General features: G+C 38.9%; 1 protein-coding gene across 9 annotated transcripts in view; it reads right to left on the bottom strand.

The window, feature by feature from the left end:
- Positions 1–25,075, bottom strand: part of ADGRV1 (adhesion G protein-coupled receptor V1) — a 329,124-nt gene that overhangs the window by 234,870 nt on the left and 69,179 nt on the right. For 6 of the 9 annotated variants that reach the window (XM_077347591.1, XM_077347582.1, XM_077347586.1 and 3 more), the window contains 12 exons: positions 23,473–23,688; positions 19,058–19,273; positions 17,888–18,132; positions 16,632–16,813; positions 14,401–15,206; positions 13,548–13,757; positions 5,682–5,812; positions 4,936–5,035; positions 3,149–3,328; positions 2,378–2,541; positions 866–959; positions 370–402 (listed from right to left, as the gene is read on the bottom strand). In XM_077347591.1, coding sequence (XP_077203706.1) covers positions 370–402; positions 866–959; positions 2,378–2,541; positions 3,149–3,328; positions 4,936–5,035; positions 5,682–5,812; positions 13,548–13,757; positions 14,401–15,206; positions 16,632–16,813; positions 17,888–18,132; positions 19,058–19,273; positions 23,473–23,688 — 2,577 coding nt within the window. The remainder of the gene's footprint in view (positions 1–369; positions 403–865; positions 960–2,377; positions 2,542–3,148; positions 3,329–4,935; positions 5,036–5,681; positions 5,813–13,547; positions 13,758–14,400; positions 15,207–16,631; positions 16,814–17,887; positions 18,133–19,057; positions 19,274–23,472; positions 23,689–25,075) is intronic. The other 3 variants (XM_077347583.1, XM_077347585.1, XM_077347589.1) reach the window with 1 other exon arrangement.

Here is a 25,075-nt window from a genome sequence, read left to right as displayed (position 1 = left end):
TTCCATTTTAAAAACATTTCAGATATTTCTGCAAAACTGTGAGGTCCCCCAAGTGTGCTGAAAACTCTCCTGCAACTGAGGCACCAAACCATAGATTTAAGTATCTGCAGATGGGGCCAGAGTTGACTATGAGAAGATACATTTATATCACCATTCTGCCAAGAAAAACCCAAACGCCCAAGGTGATATAAAACTTTAATCCACAAAATATATAGGGTGGCTGATTTTGAATGCAGCAAAGGTGGTGTCCCCAGGGAATACTGAAAAGGAAGCTAGGGAAGTCTAACTATACAGTGAACGTAAACATTACTTCTATTTCTAGAATATATATATAAAGCTGGGCACACTAACATGATATTTTGGTTTTACCTTTAAACCTGTAATAAACTAACCCAGGCAAATCTATAAGCATGCAAAGAAAGGAGGTGAAAAAGAAAAAAATTAATGGCACATATAGTACATTTTCATAACACATCATGGTGATAGGCAGACAGTCCAATGTTGCCATCAGTAGAAAAATGAACTACTAAGTGTCAACAGATATAGGAAGATAAATTAAAGAGTAAAACTTGGTGAAGAGTAATATGTGGTATGGGGCTGCTTCTAGGTAGGGAAAGGCGCCATGATTTTGACTTCTGCTACCATCTTAATTACCTGTTCTGAACAAACCTTTCAATAGATAGCTAGGTAGATCCATTAAGTTTTATTTATCATAAAGAAAATCTTCTGGAAAGCTTGCACATGGGAACTAAGAGAAACACCCATGTGTATTGATGTTAGTCTAAGTAAAGTTATTCCATCATACATTCTGTATGTTCTTATATGAACAGAATCAGTGAATACTATTCTGATGTAGATCTTATACCAAGTCTGGGAGGAACAGATGTCAAAGGATTTATGATGAGTTCAACAGATGTTAAATTAACCAGGAAGAATTCTTGCATCTCTGGCACATCATCCTGAAAAAAGAGAAAGATAAGAAATATTTTTTTAAAAACTAGACTGAAGACCTCTGCATGCATTCTGGCCCTTGCTCAAGGGAAAATAACAAAAGACCGCACAGGCCAGTTGCACTACATGAACCTGATTGAATCCCAGCTTGTATTTCTGCTTATATAATATGCAAATAATTATACTTGAGCAAGCAGAGCTACAGGGAGGATGAGGAGGAGAGAAAATAAAGTAAAAGAGTAAAGAAGTGGAAACTGGCTAGGAGAACAAAGGAAAACAGAACCGAAGGGAAAATCAAGCCAGCAGAAAGGGCTAGAGGGGGAGGAGGAGGAGGAGGAGGAGGAGGAGGAGAAGAAGAAGAAGAAGAAGAAGAAGAAGAAGAAGAGTTGGTTCTTATATGCCGCTTTTCCCTACCCGAAGGAGGCTCAAAGCGGCTTACAGTTGCTTTCCCATTGCTCTCCCCACAACAGATACCCTGTGGGGTGGGTGAGGCTGAGAGAGCCCTGATATCACTGCCCGGTCAGAACTGTTTTATCAGTGCCGTGGCGAGCCCAAGGTCACCCAGCTGGTTGCATGTGGGGGAGCGCAGAATTGAACCTGGCATGCCAGATTAGAAGTCGCACTCCTAACCACTCCTAACCAGATTAGAAGTCCGCACTCCTAACCACTACATCAAACTGGGTGTCCAAAAGGAGAGAGGTCCTGGAGCCCCAGAAGAAGTGAGAAGTGTGTGACTCTTGGCATTCAGTGAGGTGGGTGGGCCCAGGAGCCAAGGCAGATGCTCACAATCTCAATGTAACTAATCTAATTTTTGTTTTTTTACCATCAAGTCACAGCTGAGACCATGGGGTCTTAAGGTAAGAGACGTGCAGAAGTGGTTTACCATTGCCTGCTGCTACGTAACAACCCAAGTATACCTCAGTGATTGCCTATCCAAATTCTAGACAGAACCAACCCTAGTTATCATCTGAAATCTGACAGGATCAGGCTAACCTGTTCTATCTATAAATATATAACTGTCATATATTTAAAAATAACATGGTAGTGCCAAAGCACATTTCCAATACTGAAAATTTACTATACAAAACTAGTACTGAAGTTGAGGTAGAAATCATAAAAATATGTAGCATCCAGTTTCATTTTGAAGGTTGTGAAGTTCACTACAATTACAGGAAGCACAGCCTAATAAAAGAGGTTGTTCCCATCTGAATTTTAAAGTTAATTAACCACAAAGAGAGGCTACTGCCTTAGGCTTTTCGAGATCATCTTTAGAACAAAAGTTATATAATTATCTCCATGCATCAATTAAAATACTAAAATATAGAAATAAAAATGAAACATATGCATTTCACAAGTGTGACCTAAAACCAGCATCCATCAAAATCCAAAACTATTTTTTTCAATGTTGAATGGAATTACAATTTACCTCTAGAATAGTAATATTTATGGTAGCTGATGTTTCACCTTCTCCTAAAAATAGTGATCCCACCACTGCTATGTAATCAACTCCTGGTTCAGCCAACATAATTTCTGTCCGATTCTTTAAACTGAGCAATCCTGGGATTGTTGCATAGGTTAGATTGATAATACCTGGCAAACATACAATAAATTTGGTTTTAAATTTATGCATAATTATAATCAAGACATATGAAAGGTGAGAGGAAAGTACTTTTTATTGGTTCTAGACCAGCAGACAGGAAACAAAGATACATAAAATATTTTCTTTTCATCACAGATCTATGCTAATTTGAACCTGATCTATTTGATCACCAAGTGCTCTAAGGCTTGTAATTGCCTTAGATGATCTCAAAATCTAACATAACGATTCTTCAAATAAAGCTTAGTCTTCTCAATTCAATCCTGATCAATAGGATTTCCAATCAGCAGATCAAATAATTTATCATTGTATTTTCCAAACTGATATAGTGAATGGTCTCTCAGTGTCTTTAAACTAATCAAGGCTTTACTAGCTACTGAGAATCTCAGTCCATTTCATTTTTAATCCACTGGAAGAGTATTGTGGGGTTTTTGTTTGTTTGTTTGTTTTTTTGCATGGCAGTTTAACTTCCCAAGCTACTAATGTATCTGAACTGCACACCTTCAAGGGAAAAAAATGCTAACAACAAAGTTCTTCACTACAGGGAGCAAGAAAAGACTAAAATTAGCCTAAACTACATACCATCCATCACATACAAACCTAATGATCCAAATTCTCTGTTAATGAAAAGCTGAACAGTTTTATTTTCTTCTTGGACCAAAACAACTCTAGATGAAAAAGCAAAATTCAGAACTCCATGTGGTTCATCACTAGCCTCTACTGTTAAAACGGCTTCGTAACCTTGGTTGTCTAACACAGCAGCTCCGGCAGAACTAACCCCTGAAAAAGAAGTCAATGGATCATGTTAAAACAGAATGGCCATTTGCAGAACTGTATTATTTTAAATTGGCACAGCAACCTGCAGAATGCTTTCCCAGAGATGCTGAGAAATTGATCATTTAATAAGGGTAATTAATAAAAAAGGATGATATTCAGTTTCCCTATCTTTGCCTCTTTCAAGTATGAATACTTGAATAACGGATACGGCACAACATAAGGCACAATGTGCCCTTGCTTCTTTCCGCCTTCAAGGTAACATATGGCTGTGTTTTTACCAGTCTATTGGCAAAGATGGGGGGGGGGGGTGTGCTGTATAAAGTAAGTGAAGGTGTAACCTATTCAGTCTTGCCAATTCTTGATTGCAAACACTAATTCAGTGTGATTATGCAATCTCAGGAATCACATGTTTTAAAAGGAAATGTAGTTTAACATCAGAAATAGTGATGAGCCATTCCTCCTTCCCAATTTACAACAGAATATAGATTTGAAATAAAAAGTTTTCAAAATAACTGATTGTTTTTTTTCTTGAGAGTATTTTTACCCCATGGGGCACATCAGAGCCTGAGTGCTTCTCTCAAACTCAGGAATCTCTTTCCAGATCCTCAAAGGCATATAGAAGTAATAGTATTAACTATGATGTCTCACTACTGAACTTCCATTCCACCCTATAGCCATGATAGCATTTCAGATGTCAAGATGCCCTTAGTACAGGTTTCAGGGATCCATAAGAGCTAATATTTCCCTATGATTTCTAACTCCCTAGAGCAGTGGTCCCCAACCCGCGGGCCGCGGCCCGGTGGCGGGCCGCGAAGGCCTTGGCGCCGGGCCGCGGCTCCCTCTCCCCGCCCCCCCCCCCCGCAGTAAAAAACTTCCCAGGCCGCAAGCTTGTGGCCCGGGAAGCTTCTTACTGCGGGAGGGGGGGAGAGGGAATCAGGGCCGCGCATGCGCGGCACTTTCTCGCATGCGCGAAAGTGCCGCGCATTCGCGATTTTGGCCGCGCATGGCACATGTGCGGGCGGGCAGTTGCCCTGCCGGTCCCCACCCTCAAAAAGGTTGGGGACCACTGCCCTAGAGTACTGCTGGCATTCATGAATTTAATAGAAGACTGGTCAGGATCCTACCTTAACACTGCTGCTGCTATGACAAGATAAATTTGGATAAGAAAGGAAAGGGGCACTGATTGCAGCAGTGTGACGGGGTAATGATACGCTGAAATAATTCTTATCCTGACGGAGGAATTTCCCCATGATTCAGACTAGGCTAGGCTGGGGACAAGGGTGACCTTGGGCTAATCAGACTCCTGTTAGATCTGTTCTCACTGATCAGTTTTGTCAGAGCACTCTCAGTCTCATCTACCTTACAGAGAGTCAGTTTAGGGGAGAGGAAGGGAAGGTGATTGTAAGCCACTTTGAGACTTCTTCGAACTAACAGTGAACTAACGCTTCTGCTTTCTATCTTGTGTAAAACTTTTGTTGGTCTTAAAGATGTCCCTGGACTCAAACATTGCTGTTCTACTTCAGGCCAAAATGGCTACCCACCTGAGTAAGCATGCACAGAAGCTCCAGTATCCCAAATCTTTGAGTTTCTCTAATAAGTCTCTAAATTACCTTGAGTTCTAACGTTATGCAGAATTAATCGATATTCTTCCTTTTCTTCTGGGATATGGTCATCTAGCAGATGAACATAAATTGTTGCATTCAGTGATCCCTGTTATTTAAGGCAAGGAATTGGTGAGTAATTTGTAGTAATGTAAACCATGACTACATCTTCAGTTTCATTACAATCATAATATCATTGTTGTAGCCCAACCTGTGCAACATCCTATGCAACAAAATGGGAGCAGAACTAGAGGTCTCCACCCTTCTTGTCTGTGCATAGAAGAGGAGTTTCCATTATTGTGGGTTCTAGACCGTTTATGCACTAGAGGTTTCATGCTGGAGTGCAGGCTGGGTTTTTAGTCATGACAGGTTGCTCCACCTCTTCCTGTACACACACGGGGGAGCATTTGGCCTGGTGCACCTCATCCGCCCCTGATTTTTGCTCCTGTATGAGAGCTGGGGCAGTGAAGTTCCCAGTGCATAAATGGTCCTAGTCAGAACAAGGCTGTTCAAGCACTGGAAGCTCAGTGATAGCCTGTGTACTGTGGATGAGATTCAGTAGGCAGCATCTACTTTGTTCCCTCTCTGACCTGATGAAATTCTTTGCATGGTGCTCTCAGTGAATAAAAAAGTACATAAATCAGAGAAGGAAGTAAATACTGCTCTTGGGAAGTAAGTTCCAGTGCTTCCAGCTGAATGGCAGCCATTACTATCCACTGATTATTTTAATAGTAATGAAAAATGGCTTCGGTTACCTTCAGAAAAAAGATCACACCAGAAACATTTTCAAAGTTTTGTTCTGCATGGTGCCCAATAATTTTCCAATCAACAGTGCAATTCCCAGCTCCTGGAGCAGTCCTTAGGACATGAAACTGCAACAGCTCTCCTAGGAATTAAAGAAAGCACCAACACCATATTCACTACAGGGAATATACAGCATTTTTTCCCTGACTTGACTGTGAAGTCTCTACTGCAGTCAATGGAACTTGCTCAAAGGTTCTATATGTTTTGAACTAGGCCTAAGTCATTTCAGTAACGCATGCACCTAACAAGTTTCTGGTACATTTTCACCATTACTTGTTTTACTTATACACAACCCTAGTATTTGGGACATGCGATGTAACAAATATAACAATCATGGTAATATTCCTCAAAAGCAAATCCATAGTATATATTTATTTTTAAAAAGCTTTGCTATATAGATCCTATTAAGCGGGCTATTTCAGTGAAAGGGGACATAATCATCCAAATGCTAAATCTCTTTTTAAAAACAACTAGTTATATTTTAGAAAGTAGAGCACAGATGTTTAAAAAAGCATGCTGAGAATTTGAAACAAATCAGATTATCAACAGAGCACGCAGAAAGGCTAAGAAAGACACCTTCTTCAGTCTTGCAGACTAGAAAAATACTAAATGCTGTATGTACTAGCTGTCTCATGTTAATTCCTAAAGCAATTCAATAACAAGAAATAAGCATATCGTGTAACATTGCACTGCTGTGGAATGTTATGCCATGCATGCAGAAAAATGCCTGAAATTACCTGAGGATTCCATTTATTTGAGTTAAAACTTACATGGCATCATCAATGTTACTTTTTTTTTTAATTCCAAGGAAAGAATCCAGAAGAGGTTAGTTAATTACCTGTGTGTATATATTTGTTAATATACAACATATCATATGCTCATTCTTATTTTAGTATATGAATATATTTATATTATATAAACAGTATGACATGAAATATTACTCAGGAATGTGAGTTTTCTGGGTAGGTATAATTTTTATTATAGGAGTGCTATTCTGCTTTTAGGGAAGCAGAAATAACTATACTGGGCAAGAAACTGCCTTTTCTTCTAATCAAGTAGAAAGCATGAATAAATTAAACAAACATGAGTAACTTATATGATTAAATAAACATATAGATTCTGGAGCTTTCCCACAAACAGGGAAAATCTAGAATTTAACTTTATAAATTAAAAAGGGATATTTTCTTTCTGAAAACTCATGTCCCCGGAATAATTATGTCTTTAGAATTTTTGAAGTGAACCATGCTTTGATTTGCCAGTACATACAGTATTGCATGGACCAAAGGAAAGGTGATGTATATAGCACAGAATCTTTTACTGTATAAAATAGTAAGGCATAAATAAATACTTTATAAAATAGCATCATATTACACAAGGGTCATTTATTTTTGAAAAAGTCCCCCCCCCTTTTTTTAAAAGCTTATTGGGTTGCTTCTAAAACTCAGAAAGTCTTTGGAAAAGCAGAAGAACAATGCTTCAAATGTTTTAAACTTTCACAATTAGAAAGATCACAAAATTGAATTTTGGAATACAGCATCTAACTGGTCTCCCCTTTCCTAAACAATGTAATTTGGGAGGGACATTGAAGCATGATGTCCAGTTGCAGGGTCCTGTAAATATATGGATTTTAATTATGAATTGGTGTTTTAACTGTTAAACTGTTTATTTTACTCAATTGTTATTAATGTTATTGTTCAGTGCTTAGTCATGTTGCCCACCACCCTGAGGCAGCAATTGCTGAGGGGTGATATAAAATCAAATAAATAAAATATAAGTTTAAATCTTTGAATCCTCCAGTACAATTTTCCATTGAAAAATGAAGAGTTGGGCTTGTTTCCCACTTCTCACTACCCCGAAGTGGCTTACAATTGCCTTCCCTTCCTCTCCCCACAACAGACAACCTGTGAGGTAGGTGGGGCTGAAAGAGCTCTGACAGGACTGCTCTGTGAGTACAGGTCTGTCAGGACTGTGACTAGCCCAAGGTCACCCAACTGGCTGTATGTGGAGGAGCGAGAAATCAAACCCAGCTCACCAGATTAGAAGCTGTCGCTCTTAACCATTACACCAAGCTGTTTCTCTCCATATTGCTTAACACTGTACTGAAATACATTATTGGACTATGTATGCTTACATAATACAAGCTGATATTACACACACAAAAATGAATGAATTTTTGAAATTTAAATAATCAAGTAACAGAAAAGGCCAACATATTTAAGACATCTTCTGTGTTTTGTTTATTATAATACTAAGATTAAAATGATTGATCTACTATTTAGGACTCTAAGAAGTATCATTTGTATATTTTTGTATTGCACTGTAAGAATCATTTGCATACTGTTCTACAAAATTAAAATTAAATCATAATTCAATTAAAATGCAATGTCAATATTAGTACCTTGTCTTAGTATAATTGCTAAAACTTTACTTTTCTTCAATAAATAAGTCCATACACTTTCAGAGACAACACAAAATTAAAAACTAGTGGAACAAGTTTATATTTAGTTTTCCCAACACCATATTGCTTAACACTACTGAAATACATTATATCCTATTTAGGAATTTTGCACAAGTATCACAAAGGTTACTCATAATAGTATACAACATCAGTTGCCTTTTACCACAACAGCAAAATGCACAAATAAGATACAGTATATTTCAACACCTCATTATACAACATTTTATATTATGTACAATAAAAATGTATACAACTGAGTACTGAATAAGTATTAAATAATGACTGAGACCAAGTCTCTCAAATTCACATACACCATTTCAGAAATTATATGCATGAACTGTGGTAGCCATTTTCTAGCAATTTACACTAGGTTTTCCAAACAGGACTAAGAAAATGTAAAGTCAGAATCAGTCCTTCAGTATGCCTCCACAGATATTCATGCTTTGGACATGAATATGATGGAATTTCTTCTAAAGTACTTGAACAATTTTCCAGTCCCTTAATAATGTAACTTGGGGAAAGTAGCAAGCATTCTAAGGAAAATGGCCATGTTTGATGCCTATTACAATGAATTGGGAAGCTGATGACTTTACATTATTTACATAAATATTAAAATCCATGGACATAGAAGAGTATAACTGTGTTGGGTACTGAACTCTTAGAACAATATTGTATCATAAAACTAAGGACCCCAAATGATAAAACTAATAAGAATTATAAGCAAGGGCAGTAACAGGGTTTTATGGGTGCTTGCACTCAGGGATACCATTGGCCCCTCCATTGCCTCTTGGCTTACTAAATCAATGCAGCTGTTTCCCAGCTTTACCCCACAATTAAGACAGAAGGAACAGAAAATAATTATCTTGAACTCCCTAAATGCTACAAATTTAAACAAAACAACAGTCACTGTAACACTGCAGGGACTCTAGGTAAATTAGGAGGGAACCAATAGGAGCTGATAGAATCCAGTTTTCTTGTGCTGTTTCCTCTGTGGCCTCTAGACACTTATTTCATTAGGAAATAGAAGAGTGATCCAGCATCTCCATTGAGGACAGGACCTCAACTGGGCTGGGAGTCTTTGGCAAGTGCCCAGCATGCCAAACCATGACACCAACCCTGTTTATAGGAAAGTGTAAAAGGCAGGAACTAAAGAATTATTAAGGAAGTCTTCCTGAAAAGTGTTAAGATAGAATGATCAAATTATGTTTACACTGGGGAAAGGGGCTGAGTCAGTAATTTTCCCTAACAGGGACCACTTTGAGAACCTATCACTAAAAGACAAAGAATTTCACCAATAGAATTGTTTAGACATTTGATTTCCTTTGAACTATGCACTTCTGGGTAATGTCATGTTGGTCTTATGTTTAAAAAAGCTGAAGGCTTAAGAGTACACCATCTTTAAATTCCATAACTAAATTCTTAAATTGTATAGTACTTCTAAATGTATGAATTAAACTTAACCAGTGGCAAAGATCTCATTAAGGTCACCATACAGTTTGTATGAATTTCATGTGATCACTGATAACTCTTGTAACCATGTCAGATTATACTACTTGGACAGGCAGATCAGAACCATTAATGTAGAGGAGAAAACTAAGACATACAGTTGCAGAAAATTAACAATAGCAAGCTATGGGAATGCCCCCAAAGTGATATGATGACCTTCTGTATACAATAATTTATGGAAACATAAATTAGATAGCTTATATAATAGCTATATATTCTTTAAAAGCAATTGCAAAATCACATAAAATATCTGCATTATCTTTGAATTAATGAATTAATATGTAATTTCTAATCCACCTGTCCCCATATGGGCTCAAGGCAATAATAATAAAACACCAATAATAATAAAACAACAATAATAAAACACATTCAAGAAAATAAATTTTTAAAATCTAGGTTTTTGAATCTATTTGTCTACATTTTCACTAAATCTGCCTTGCCAATTACAATTTTAGAATTAGTACGATAAGTCATGAATACAAAAAAAGGCAAGACAACACACTGAAAAGGACCAAAACCTAAAAATATATGCAGGTGCACTTTTCCATTTAAAATGTTATAATCAATTCCAACAACTAGATGTTTACAGAAAATTAATTTGCTCTTTCTTTTTACCTACTACATGTGACCAATGTCCACTGGAGATAAAAGAATTATACTATTTCAAATTCATTTATTTCTACAGGTTATTCCTTTTAGTACAGCACTAATAATATTCAGAGTACTAGCTACAGATTTGTTCACAAAGTAGAATCCTAATTATACTAAATTGGAAATCAGTCACATTTTATACATTAAGATAGGAGATAACTGGTAATTCCAGAGATTATTAAAAAGTAGCCTTTAATTGTTGTGCATAGGATGAGACTACAAATACTCCTCTATGAACTATGTGACAGTTATAACTGTTGATATATTGATGATATAATGATCACGTCATAACTATGTTAAGAAAAAAGGTCACATAGACACAGTACTGGACATAATGAAAGAAGCAACTCATATGTATAAGGATAGTGGAGAGTTGGTGACTGCCTGCTACTGGCACTTCAAATAGAAATACCTGGCTTCTGAATCCCCTCTACCAAGAAAACACTAGAAAGCTACAGTAAGAGTCTACATAAATGTGTAAATATGTATTTATTTTGGGGATTTGTATGCTACCTCTTCAGATAACTGCTTGAGGAATCTGACAAGTAAAAATAATACCATTTAAAAATGACAACTTATCAATCTAAAAATGAGAGCAGCATGAAACAGGAATGACTTCCTAGGAAATGTTGAGATGGAAAGAAATATTGCGAAGTATCAATTGTATTGTGGTGGCAAACATTTAGGGGCTTTTTGCACGCCTTCAAAATAGCACAATGGTTGCCAATTGAAAAAGCTACTGATTTGCTGTTTTGCACAACGTCGTCAACAATCTGCCACACACCCTGAAACCAATCTGCAAAAAGCGCTTCCTTGTAGCGCTTTCAGGGAAATCCCCAAAAGTGGATTCACCCTCCGGAAAGCGATACACTCCTGCAACCAATCTGCAACACTAGCGAAAAAGACCTGTGCGTTAACATTGTTGCGGTTTCTACAAAGTCCCTCCCCCTGGCTCTCTTCTCTGATCTTCCGGCGAAGCGATCGCCATTTTTTTTTCTCCGAGCGAGCGGGGATAAACGCACCAGCGAGCCTCTTTCAGTTTAGAGGCTTCCCCGGCTTCAGTCCCTCCCCTTCAGTCACTAAGCACAAAGTACAGAGAAGCCCGTTTGCTGATGTATTTTCACTTTATTTTTTACACATTCATTCAGCCGAAAATCGGGCCCGTGAGAGGGGGGGGGATTTTTTTTTTTTCACTCGGAGGGAGCGTGGCAACGATCAAACGACAGCTCAAACACACCAGGCAGCTGGATGGGTCTCTCCGTTGCAACGAATTAACACAGATTCGTTGCAATGGGTGTTTTTTTAAAAAAAAAAACCTTTCTTAAAGGGAAAGGGGCTGTTTGGGAGCATGCTAACGGCTGCCCATTGGCTGCTTGACGGCCAGGGGCGGGACGAGCTCGGCAATAGCGCTTCCTTTCTAGCGATTTCTGCCGAGACCGGAAGCCTGTGGGAAACGCTACAAAACACAACTGGATTCCACTACAAAGGCAGGTATGCATAACGACGAATTCCACTATTTTAAATGGCGATTTTTCATTCAGTGACCAATTTGCTACAAAGATCCCGGTGCGTCAAGCCCCTTAGACTGCCACATAAGTAATCCTGAGGCCACAATAAGACTCAGAAATCTATCTTACACTCTTAAATATCTCATATAAATGAAAGTCACAGTCTAGAGATTATCAATAAATAAAACATGTCAACTCTGGTCAAAATTTGAGCTGGAAAAATGCAATAACTTATTATGGATGCCTTAAGGCTCATCCTGCAGTGAACAGGGGTAAGGTCTGTAAGGCCTTTCAAATTCTATAATTCTATGAACTTGGCATAAATTAAATCAATGTATCTAATTCTCAGTGTGGCTCATTCTGTGGAAATTTAAATTCAGTCTGTGGTCATAGAAAGATAAGACAGATCTTTCTACAAATATGAAAAAAGTCCCAGGTTTACAGAAAAGTCTTAAATCTTAAACACAGAGACATGCAATGTGGGGAGGGGACCCCAAATGATAAAACAGTGACTGTGGTTTTAAGAAACAAGTGCTCTCTCTGACCATTGATAGGCAACCAACCATAGTTGTATTCAAACTTTGGTTTATTTCAGGAAAAAGAAGAGGAAGGGGGCTTTTTGGGGCTATTTTGGCCTTTCAGAGAGAACTCATTGAGGCCAAGCCCAACAGCAACCACTGGGTAACTTCCAGCCATGTGACTTTCACCCATGCCAGGCTGTTTGCCACTATTTGATAGCAGCCACTTAATGAAAGCCAGCCAGCATAGTCATTAGCGTTTCAGACTAGGATCTGACAGATTCAGGTTTGATTCCACACTCTGCTACTGAAGCTCACTGGATGACTTTGGCCAGTCATATACACTCAGTCTAACCTACGTCGCAGGATTCTTGTGAGGATAAAATGGAGGAGAGCAGAATGATGTAGGAAAACACTGATGCTTTGGAGAAAGGCAGAATATAAATGAAGTAAAAAAATAATAAGCATAGCTAAATATGGGGGGGCAGATAAAAGTTAGGTTGGTGGGTGGGCAGGAAGAAGAGAATGAAACAGGGAAAGATGAGGCCATGGCGGTGACAGAAAGAGGGAAATAGTATGGCAAAGAGATACAGGGGGAAATAAGATTCTCCCTACAACTCCAGGCAAATTCTTCATCATGCAACTGGGCCCAGCCTGCTGGCTGGCACACAACTGGGCCATAGTATTCCCAAATAGGGGCTTTCAAGGGGGATGGAAAATATTAAATGGGTTGGAGGTAGACAAAGGCTTGCTGTTGAGTTGAAAAGAGAAGGGTGCTCAAGAAAAAAAAGAAATAGTAGGGGAGGGAAAATGAGATGCCCCCAAAAGTTCTTATGAGTGCCCTGCCTGTACTAATTCTATAAGCAAGCATTCCATAAACATTGAAATGGAGGATTCCAAAATTTGTGAAGTTAAAGGCACATTGTTAAACCGGGACTATAACAAGCAAAAAAAAAAAAATCAGTTTTCCAATGTGTTTTTGTGGGCGGTAGGGGGGAGTTTATTATTCATTTGAGTTCTGATCCATGTTTAAAATGTGGCTACAGGTCCATTCAGTGTTTCTTTTACCATTTTCAACCTATATGGTTACTGAAACAAGCTCTCACTGAGAGAAAATATAATTAAAGCGGCCAGTCGTACAGAGAGTAAGGGAAGCAAATATAGAGAGGAACCCACCTTCATGTCCAATAACAGATCTTGATGCTGTCTGAAAGCTAAGAACTCCTGCCACGTTGTCATTGGCCAGAATAACTACCATGACAGTGTCAGAGCTAGGGAGAATACGACTACCACCTTCAGTATGGGTCAAACTAATTATAATGCTTTCATCATCCTCAGGTTCTGAATCATCTAAAATGGTCAGTATTATCTCCTTCTTTGTTTCACCTGTCAAAAGAAATGTATTTATTTATTTATTTGGATTTTTATATGGCTCTGGGTGATTTACATAAAACATCATGATGTAATTACATGGAACATCACAACAAATATAACAATTGTAACATAACATATAACATATCAACTAGGACGGTGGTCCCCAACCACTGGGCCGCAGCTCCCTGCCTCCGCAGGGCCGCACCGGGCCACGATCACCCTCCCCGCCACCGCCAGTCCACAGCCTGAAAAAGGTTGCGGACCACTGAACTAGGATATTTCAACAGAAAATAGTTCAACAGAAATGGGAAACAACTGAATACAGCTGTGCTAATACATGTGATTTAGCAGTGATTCAGATTGTTTGGGAGAAAAGACACTGATACTAAAAAAAACAACTCTCAGTTTTCTAGGGGCAAACATTTATGCAAAAAGAACACTCAGTTGATAATATTGTAAATTTCTCTTTCCTAACTGGTCATATGTTTGGATATTATACTATCATGGTTTATCTACTATAGCCTTCAAGTATGATGACATCACTTGCCCTCTTACCCTTTGTTACAGACAGACATCAGTCCTTACATTTCTGAGACTGTTCCACAGAATGCTTATATATACATTGTGCTATCTTGTAATCTCCTGACTTCCTTACCTTCAGCAAAAATCAGGATCTCTCCTTCACCTATGAAATCCAGATTTGGGCTAGCTGTGCCACCAGTTACACTCCACTCCACTGAAACTTGTCCCAAGCTACCATCTGTTCTATGTATCACCAGCTTCACAGTGTTCAGAGGCCATTCTTGAACTTCTACATAAAGACCATTCTCAGTTGTATTAGGACTGATGCTGTAGATCACAAACACACCAAAGGCATCCCCATTCATTAGTATGACAACTGTAGAAGTATTTGGCTGTACTATGGTTGGCTGATTTTCAGCACTGGCAGAGATGTTCATCAGTTCCACTTTTAACAGAGATACAATAAATTTCTCATCCAGTTCAGGAAAATCATCAGGAAGTATGTTAACTGTGAGATTCACAAACTCTGCGTGTTCTGCCATTATTACCCACTGCTTCATAACAGATTCATAGTCACTATTACCCACGGCTTGTGTACTGAACAGCGTGGATACAGAGGTAAGATTTTTCTTGTAGGTCCAGAATCCTGAATTGTTGGCCACTGGGTCGCTCAACGCTGCCACCCAAAAGCATGATCCAAAGGCACTGGAAAAGGCAAAGGCTGAACATGCATGTTCTTTAAGGCACAGAATTGCACATGTGTACAGTGAGTCCCTTGTTAAGGAAACATTCACTTCAATCAGCTGTGTTGGGTCAGGAGCTCCTTGCACAGGTGCTTCATAATAGGACAGTATATCGAAGCCTTGTTCTACTGCGAGAGTCACAACATCAATTTCAGAAGTGCTGTAGAAAATCTGCAGCTGACCAAATCTTCCACCACTAAAAATTATTATAAAGAGGAAAAGAATGTTAATTATAGAATCTGTATATTTGGAAAGGATGTCAAGGTTTTGGTGCTTAGAACCCTAAGCAGTCTGGCGTCATCTCTTCTACTATGCCCCCAAAGAGCACTAAGATCTAGCAATCAACATACGGTCCCTGGCCCCAAAGAGATAAGAATGATCTCAAACAGGGCCAGGGCCTTTTAGTTCCCAGCCGGAGCCTGGTGGAATGCTCTACCTAGCAAGATCAGGGCCTTGCAGGACGTTAATCATTTCCCCAGGAACTGTAAGATAGAGCTGTTCTACCAGGCCTAAGGTTGAGGCCCAGAAATAACATCAAGAAATGCTGGCCTCACTGATTAATAGTCTGCCCAGATAGATTGATAGACAGTCTGTCCAAAAATTTCACATAGCCCACTCTTTGTCTATTAGTACAACTCCCTGTGGCAGCTGTGACATGATGGTTTTAATTTTTAAACGTTATAATTAGATTACATTCTTTCTTTATATTAATTTAACTGTATTTTAACACCATAGGCAATCCTGTTGTTATCCACCCTGAGCCGACGCTGCACTATCATGGGCTAAAAGCGGAATATATTGTTAAATTTAAAATATTGCAGAAATGGTTTAAGCAGATCCGTTTCTACTGCAACATCAAACCAGAAGATTCTGAGGAAACTCAAGAACAAAAAAGGGACAGAAAAGGGGAAATGTTAGACTAGTACTAATCTACATAGTGGATGACTTTAGGCCAGTCATTATCTTCTATGCACAACAGGCCTCAAAAGATCACATATTCTGCCAGAAGCTAATTGGAGTAAGAATTTAATGAAAAATAATAAAGGGGAAAATTATGGCGATGGTAGAAGAGAATAATTTACATCATAACCAGACTAAGGATTCACTCTTGCTCCACAGGTATACTGCTGCTATAAAGCTACATAGTTAAATTGCCGTATTTGCTGGCGTATAAGACGACTGGGCGTATAAGACGACCCCCCAATATTTCCACTTAAAATATAGAGTTTGTTACATTACATTACAGTAATATGGGCCACTATGGGCAGCTATGTCTATCCCAACTGAAGTGCACCCGGTGTATAGGACGACCCCTCCCCCCACTTGGAGGCATGTTTTTCAGGGGGGAAAGTAGTCTTATACGCCAGCAAATACTGTAGTTATCATGAAAGCTTTGTTTCATGCCACATCATAACCATAGGCTGTTTTATAACAGGATCCAACAGTTCCCTTCCTTTAAGAGTGGAATATCATCCAACTAAGGGACAATTACCTCTAATAAAACCCTTAAATTTATGAGTAAAAAAAACTGGATATTTTGTGATAACCAAAATGTGATAACCAAAGACAAAAAACAGACCATAAGCAATACAGTTATAAAACTAAGGTATGAAAAACACACCTTCTCATCACAGTTACGTTTGCAACTGAGCTTCTATCAAGTGGTTCTTGAACTCGGTACATAGAATGGTAAAAGCAGACTGTGCCATACGGTTTGTCATTGGCAGGAATGATAACATTTGCCACTCTATCTGGCCCAATAGTCCCTCCATTGGAGGCCTGGATTAATTCCACTCTGATAATCTGCAACCACATAATTTTGTTATGCAATAAACAATTAGAACCACTCATTCTTGTTTTAGATTATTGGCTTGCTCAGAACACAGTGTTCAAAATGAAAGCAAGAGACTCAGTTCAGCCTTTACAGTCAAACAAACACTATAATAGTAGTTATTAGATGGCTTGTCTACATCCTCAAAGTTTGATGTATCCAAATTTAGATATTCCATAGTGATTTCCCCTAGTCCTGACTGTTACTAGAGGTAAGAAATATGGGACAAGACCAGCAGAAATAAGAATATAATTGTTAGTCATACCATTTCTTCAGTATGAAGGACCAGCAGATACCTGTTTTGTGTCTTAGTGAGTTCTCAGTTCAGATTCCCTATTTTGTTGTCTGCCTTACTAGCTTATTTACTGAAATGATAACATTTTACAGTTTTTGCCATCATTTTGGTAATAGAAAATTTCCAAACATCATCACCACCAATAGCTGTACCGAGCATGTGCAGGCATATCTAAGATGGAGGTGCTTTGGATAATAACTGTATCCCCTTTTTCAGTCCTTGTGCTATAATCTTCTGTATGTTTTTGTCCATGTAGTAGGCATATAGACAGCAAATCTGATAGGTGTGTACATATACCCATGTATAAACAAAAAGTATACCAATTTACCAATATTGTCAGAGACACATTTTCCCAATTAATATTTCTGCTCACGGAGGGGGGGGGCAGCTGGGCGGGGAAGCCTTCCATGCGGCCTTCAGAACTCCGAGGCCCACACGGAAGCCGGGGGAACACTGGAGGGAGGTGGCCAGGGAAGGCTTCCCCCGGGCCTCGGACCAGGCTTGCTGGAAGCCAGGCAATAGCCGGGGAGGGGGCTCTTTACGGACGGGCTTTGAAGCCTAGTTCAACATAAAACAGTTTCATGTGTGTTCATACTCAGTACCATCAGCTTCAAAGCTACAGTGTATGTATATTTGCAAATGTTTCATCATTCTCCAGCATATATTTTCATGTGCAACTTATCATTATCTATACTAAGATGTGCTTATTATAAAATAATACATATTTATTTTCACAAACTGCAGAACTCACCTCTTGAATTTCTGGAACATCATCAGCCAGGATATTTAGTATTAATATCTGCATGGTTTCCCCAGGCAAAAAATGAATGTTATCCGAGGAGTCATGCAAATCACTGGTAGCATGCTGCCCATTAATGGTAGCAACCCATTCAACCGTCACATTGCCAAGTGTTCCAGCATTGCGAATTATTGGCAGTTCTATCATCACAGTGTTAGACTCAGGCTCTTCAACAGTAATTTCAGTCACCTGGAAGACTAGAAAGATGGTTTCCTCACAGGTATCTTACAGAAAGCATCTATAGTATAAAGTGTGTTTTAATAGAAATTTTAATTATAAATCATTTTTATGAAACAAACTTACCAAGCAGCAGTAAGTTTAGCAGATCACAATTTAGAGGCATAATGAACTGTTCTGCACCCAAGAGCCATCGTTCTAATGCTTACTTTGAACATTTTTTTTATTTTGTCTCATTCTTGGCATTGTGTTGAAGTAGAAAAAAATGAACTAATGAATTCAGATATTCATTCTGTCATGAAGCTTGCAGGGTGGTCTTTTGACACCCTACACAGATTTCTGTAAGACTAAAATGTATCTCTAAACTCCTTGGAGGAAGGGTAGTATACTGATAACAAACATACCAAACTATCTTAATTGTATGACAGTTGGATTAGCAGTCCAGTTTTTGCATGCTTCCCCACTGTTAAACTGCTGTCCATCTAGTTATTATTCTTATAAGTTAAATTAACTTTAAAACTAGTTAAGGGCCCATCAGTATAATAAAGCATACCTACTAATATCAAATTTCCCTATTGGTGGACCTGCAGCTCCCTTTTCTCTTTCTGCTTTCTACTCATCTCTCTCTTTGCTATTGGATGGTGTCCTTTGATGTCACAGAGGAAAAATCTGATGTAAAGGAATAAAGGGAGATCAATCTGAATTCCAAAGGTTCATGAGAATCCTGCATGACACTAGGTCAATAGTCTATGGCCGAACACCATAGGCTTTCAAGCAATACACTGTGGCTTCTGACTGGGATAGAAAGACAACACTTGGTGCTGAAAGAAAAGAATGCCTTGTCATGGAACGTTAGATAACAGCAACATCTTATGTCAGCAAATGATTACTCTGACATGCATGAACCAGAAGATCCAGGGAAAAAGTTTAGAAGTCCCAACTTACCGAAAGATCCATATGGATCATCAGAGGCCTCAATGGTTATAACCGCTTGAGTTAGGCCTCCAACTGATGCTCCCCCTGTTGTCTGATTGAGTAGCTGCACAAGCAAGGATTCTTCAACCTCAGGGTTGATATCATTTATGATATAAATTGGCACAGCTTTACTGGTCTCTCCTTCTAGCAAGAGAACATCTGATGAGGCTACACTGTAGTCTTCACCTGTGAATATAAATATGAAAAGGTTGCTTAAGTGATATTACCCACTGAACTATTATTCCCCGAGACATCATAGTGAGGGGCAGTATATTGATTAAACAAATAAATAAATGAATACATAAAAACAAAATGATATTAGTATTTCTATGGCTTCCCAAGTCATTGTATGGAGTTTTGAATGCAGCGAGGATCAACTGATGGAACCTCACATAGTTCAAAAGATTTAAAGGCTATGCCAACTGCTGTCACACACATCAAAATGAAACATTGGAACTTACCTGAAGTCTTTTTTCTCTTCAGTGGGGCAAAATCATCTAAATTTGGTTAGGTCATATCTCTATTCACTTCTGGTAGGGTTATGCACATTTTTGTGAGTCCCTCTGTTTGAGAGATCAAAGTTTGGTTGATGTGGAAATCTGAAGTAATCTTAGGTAGAAAGGAGGGATCTCTCATAAGAACCACTAAGTCCTTACAGGCTGACAACTGAGACACTTGTTTGGCTGAGGTTATGGTCACTAGGAATGCAACCTTCCAAAAGAGGTACTTGAGTTCTGCTGACTTTAACAGTTCAAAAGGGGCCTTCATGATTGCCCCTAGAAGCCTATAACTACATGGTGGTGCCTGTTGCTTAACTACTTTAAGGAAGTGTTGATATGCTTATTAGCAGATAAGTTCTTTAGTCTTTTAGCTCCTAGTACAGAATTTAAGGCAGTCACTTGTATTAATGTATTAGGCTTCAATCGTGATTCCCTCCATCATGTAGGTAGAGGACAATACCTTTGTAAAATGGCTTCCATGGATTTAGATTGTTCTCATCTGCCCATTTCCCAAAGCTCCTCCAAGTGTGATTGTAAATTCAACTTGTAATGGATTGTCTGGACTGCAGTATATCTACAACTACTTTAGGAAAACTGTGATCCACTAGATCTGACTATTCACTTTCCATAGGCAGCTGTAGTAGAGCCAAGTCTGGATGTGACTGGCCCCTGGCTTACTAGGTTCTTGACTGTCAAAAGTCCTCACGGTATTCCTGCTGACATTTGAATTAAATCTGAAAAGCAAGACCAAAAGGTGCTACTAGAATTACTTGTGCTTCTTCTCTCCCTTACCTGTTCAGTATTCTGCTGAGTGGGAGGCTAGAAATGCATGTGTCATGTGACTCTTCTGGTCACTGATCAAACATCTGCACCTCTGAAGGGAATTTACAGTTGAATGGGTGAAATTGGCTGGTGTCATTGCATCCCTGGACCCAATTAAAATGCTGTCTCAATTGGGATAGACATGAATTCCATCCTGATGTACTTTTGTCACTGAGGTTACCATAATGTTGGGAAAGAGAGAGTCCAAATGGCAAAGCTCTGTAGTGGTAATGGCATCCCTGAAAACAGAAGTGGAGATACTGTCTGGATGTTGGCTATCTCAGAATATGCAAATAAGTTTATTTCTGAACTAAAGAAGTTAAACATTTTTGTATGATTTGTAGGATGTGTCTCAATGATTCCATCCTGAATTTTGATTTTTTGGGAGGGATCCAATCATTCAAATGTTTCAAATTCATAAGCCCTCTGCATTCTCAGGACCGTTTTGGGACCACAAAAATCAAACATACTCCTTTAATCTCTGGTCCCTGGACACCTCTTCTATGGCTTTTAGGTCTAAAAGATGGAGGATGTCCTGCTGTAAAACAAGATGTCTCTGACAAGACTTGGTTATCAGGGAAGAAAAGAAGTGATGATGAGGAGGAGAATTCTATTTTATAACCTACTACTCTATGCAAGAACCAACTTGCCCTGAGTTGACTGTTTCCAAGTTTCTGAAAATAGTTGGAGATGTCCTCCTTTTGAGAGTTATGCATTATTTTTCTTGATGAAGTTTTGTTTTGCCTGAAATTAGATGGAACTCTTTGGTGAGTTCTGGCTTAGTATCCAAAGGATCAAAATTCTCCGAAGTCTTTAGTGTCCCTTATGCTAAGAGGCAGTCTGTAGCCATGAAAGGAATACATAGACTTACTCCTAACTTCCTTGTCACTCATATCATACACAGATGGCATAATTTGTTTCTTTTTCTTTGTTTCCCCTAAAAACCTGTCTAGTGTAGTTTCTCAAACAGTAGTCATCCTGAGAACATTTGAGCTGTATGTTCCTTCTAATGATGGTGCTAGCCACTGTGCTCCGGCACAGAACTATATCAAATTCTGAAAGGCATCTGAGGCAAATTGGGCAGCTCTTTTTATTTTAAGTATTGTCCCTTTGAGCTCTAAAGGATTTATGTCTGGTTTTTGCAGCAAATATTTTGCCCAGATAACTATGGCTTGAGGTAAGTTGGTTAACACAGCTGATGCCCTGATAGCTAGATATGAAGCCTCATGTGACTTCTTTAAGGCTGTTTCATTTTTGCAATCCTCTAAATTCTTGAAGCCATTTTAACCACCTTTAGGTAGCACTGTGCTAGACTGTAGTGCAACCACTGGTGCATCCGCCAGAGGTACTTTGAGATTCTCCATGGTATCATTAGGCAATGCAAAAAAAAAATGGCTATTGTGGCTAAATAACGTCCACAATCTGATAGTGCCTCTTCTGCCTTAAAGGCTTAACTGAAGATGTTTGGAATGGTGACACTGCATGGACCCTCTTAAACCCTCTGCTTTCTTGACTGAAGTAAGCCGAAGGTCTGAGTTTTTCTGGAATGTTCAGTTGTATTAAGAGTACTGATCTTTATTTAATAGGTGTTGGATATGTTGCTTGGAAGAATCTAGATGAACCTGAAAACATCTTCTTCTCCAGACCTTTTTTCCTCTTCTCTGACAGATGTCCCCTCTGCAGAAATCTGGATCAAAAAAAGCCTCTCCAAATTCAGAGTCTGGAGAAGTTAAATGGTGGGTGGATCTCCTAGTTAGACTATGCAAGTCCTGGGCATGCTTTCATATGATTTCATCAAGCTCACTAGTAACAATTTATTTTTTATTTTATTCATGGAATTTTTATACCGCCACTCACTGAGATGTCTCGGGGCAATGTACACAAAACCAGCTGGGAATGGGAAAGTTACATAAAACATTTGGAACAATATGAAGAAAGGATATAGATGGTTAACAGCACAACATATGAGTAATCGTGAACAGCTGAAAGAGATAAAAGCAACGACAGGGACATACTGGATGTCAAAGTTGCCTGGCAAGGAAACAGGTTGTGGGAGGTCCCCATCATTGGTCTCCTTTGAAAGCCTAGTGGAAGAGCTGTGTCTTGCAGGCCCTACATAACTGCTTGAGTTCCAATAGGGCCTTGACTATTTTGGGGAGCTCGTTCCACCATGTTGGGGCTACAGATGAGAAGGCTGTGATTCTGGTTGAGGCTAGGTGGACTTCTTTGGGGCCAGGAATCACCAGATTATTGGAATGGATAGAGCATGTTGTTCTTCACAGAATATAAGCAAAAAAAATGGTTCTTGAGGTGTGTAGGACCCTGATCACATAATGCCAATAGCAACCCAGAAAGAAATTAAGCCTGTCCTTTTTGCATAGTTATCTAAAGTACCTTTTAGTACAGAATGTTACGTGAGCCCAGATGTAATGTGAGCCCAGTATGGATAAAGGTTCAATAGTCACAAAGGATCTTCCTACATTAACATATCTACCAAGATCTAAATTCACACAACCCTGGCTATCCTAGTACAAATTTGGGCAAGTTGGAAAGAAAGGCGTAATCACATGGACACATGTCCCCTTGTCACATTGATCATATATGGAAACAGGCAACAATTAGGCAAATGGGAATGTATTTAAGCTTCCTGTATGGTCTGCTAATTTTGAGAAGGATGAAGGAGGTAGACAGGGAACTGCAGTCTTGATTAACAGAATCATAACTGTGACCCCTATTGAGCTTGACTTTTCACTAGGTATCACCCATACTGTTTCAAGTCTTAAACACTGGTGACTAATTATCAAAACAAGAGGGCTGACATTCTCAAGAAATCTTGAACACTGAATTCCACGTCCAGTATATACATTCAGCACTTATGCAGTGTGATGACACTGTCAGGGATTACACACACAGCCTTGAATATAATTACATAAGTACTACATGTTTCTCTATTCTTTGGTAAACTTACTTAAATGATGGTAAACTTTTTTGTCATCTGGTAGGACTTCATCTATATGTTTATAGTTTTTACCATTGTTACCTTTGTCACTGTTTTTCCCTTACCAGCAGTTGCAGTTATTGGCACTGCTTTAAATTTCACCGAAACATCAGAAAAAAGTCCCCCAGTTCTTGTGACATTGATGATTGGTCCAATGTAATTTTCAGCAACACGCACAACTGGTGCTGAGAGCTGTAGTGTTCCAAAAGCATCATCGTTGGCATCAATAATCACATGAGCAATTGTGTCACCTTTTGGTCCAAGGTGAGGAGAATTTGAAACTGAAATTAAAAAAAAAAAACTTTGTGAGATACAGTCTAAGGTAAAGGTATCCCGTGTGCAAGCACTGGGTCATGTCTGACCCTTGGGGTGACGCTCTCTAGCGTTTTCATGGCAGACTCAATACAGTGCCTTCCCCAGTCACTGTTTTGCCAGTGCCTTCCCCAGTCATTACCGTTTACCCCCCAGCAAGCTGGATACCCATTTTACCAATCTCGGAAGGATGGAAGGCTGAGTCAACCTTGAGCCAGCTGCTGGGATTGAACTCCCAGCCTCATGGGCAGAGCTTCAGAATGCATGTCTGCTGCCTTACCACTCTGTGCCACAAGAGGCTCACAGTCTGAGATCTCTGTTTAATAATTACAATAACCTTTGCAATTCCATGATTCGAATAGCACTTTACATACAGACTGCTAATATAGACTTAATTTACTAGTCAGTCATAATAACAGAAGTCTATATAAAACATGTACAAAATTATAATACATGAGATGAGATGAGTAGTCGGTGTTTGTTATGTAAAGTTAAAACAAAACAAGAAGACAGCTATACTAATACCTGTTTCCCATTGCAGCCTTCAATATATAAGACAAGAAAGTGCCAAACAGATCCCTGTATCTAATATTAAAGTGGCTGGCCCTTGCATCAATCATGAAAATGGCAAAATCAAGCCACCTACAAACAAGACACTCCCAAAGTATAATGAAAAATATGACTTTGTTAATTAACCAAATAAGGGAGAGGGGAGAATCCAAAGAGAACTGAACTTGCTCCAAGGGCTACAAATTGTTGAGAACAGTTGAGAGACAGTTCTAAATTACGAGAGAAATCTTAAGGTAAGGTGATCAGATTTTACATTGGTAAAGCGGGACACCATTGACCGGGGGGGTTCTTGATTAAAAATTTGGTCTATATGGAGCAACAAAAAGTTTTATAGAACGCATTGAACACAAAAATAGTATTGTAAAATATATATATATATATATATATATATATATATATATTTAATTTCAACGTAAGTACAATTTGCCAGGTACCCCCAGATATCCCTCCAAAAGTGGGACAATCTGGTCACCTTATCTTAAGGGCCAGTGAGTTTATAGAGTCCTGGAAAGGAGTGTGTATGTGTATGTGTGTGTGTAAGAGAGAGAGATTAAATGCTAAAGCACACCTCTTCTCCAGTTAATCTTGGGGCCCCAGTTGCAAGTAGCATTAATTTTGAAAGTACACAAAACTTCCATGGCCAGAGGCAGGTTATCTCTGGTTATAGATACAGGAGATATATAACCCTGGAAGGTTAATAAATACATATACTTTAAAAAATCATGGGTGCTACCATTGGCTGATCAAGCTGTGTTCTTCTTATGTTTATTCATAGCTTTAAAGAAA

The sequence above is a fragment of the Paroedura picta genome, chromosome 7, assembly GCF_049243985.1.
Source record: "Paroedura picta isolate Pp20150507F chromosome 7, Ppicta_v3.0, whole genome shotgun sequence".
NCBI classification, from domain to species: Eukaryota; Metazoa; Chordata; class Lepidosauria; order Squamata; family Gekkonidae; genus Paroedura; species Paroedura picta.
The sequence above is the reverse complement of the archived record's forward strand: the minus strand, read 5'-3'. Positions and strand labels throughout refer to the sequence as shown.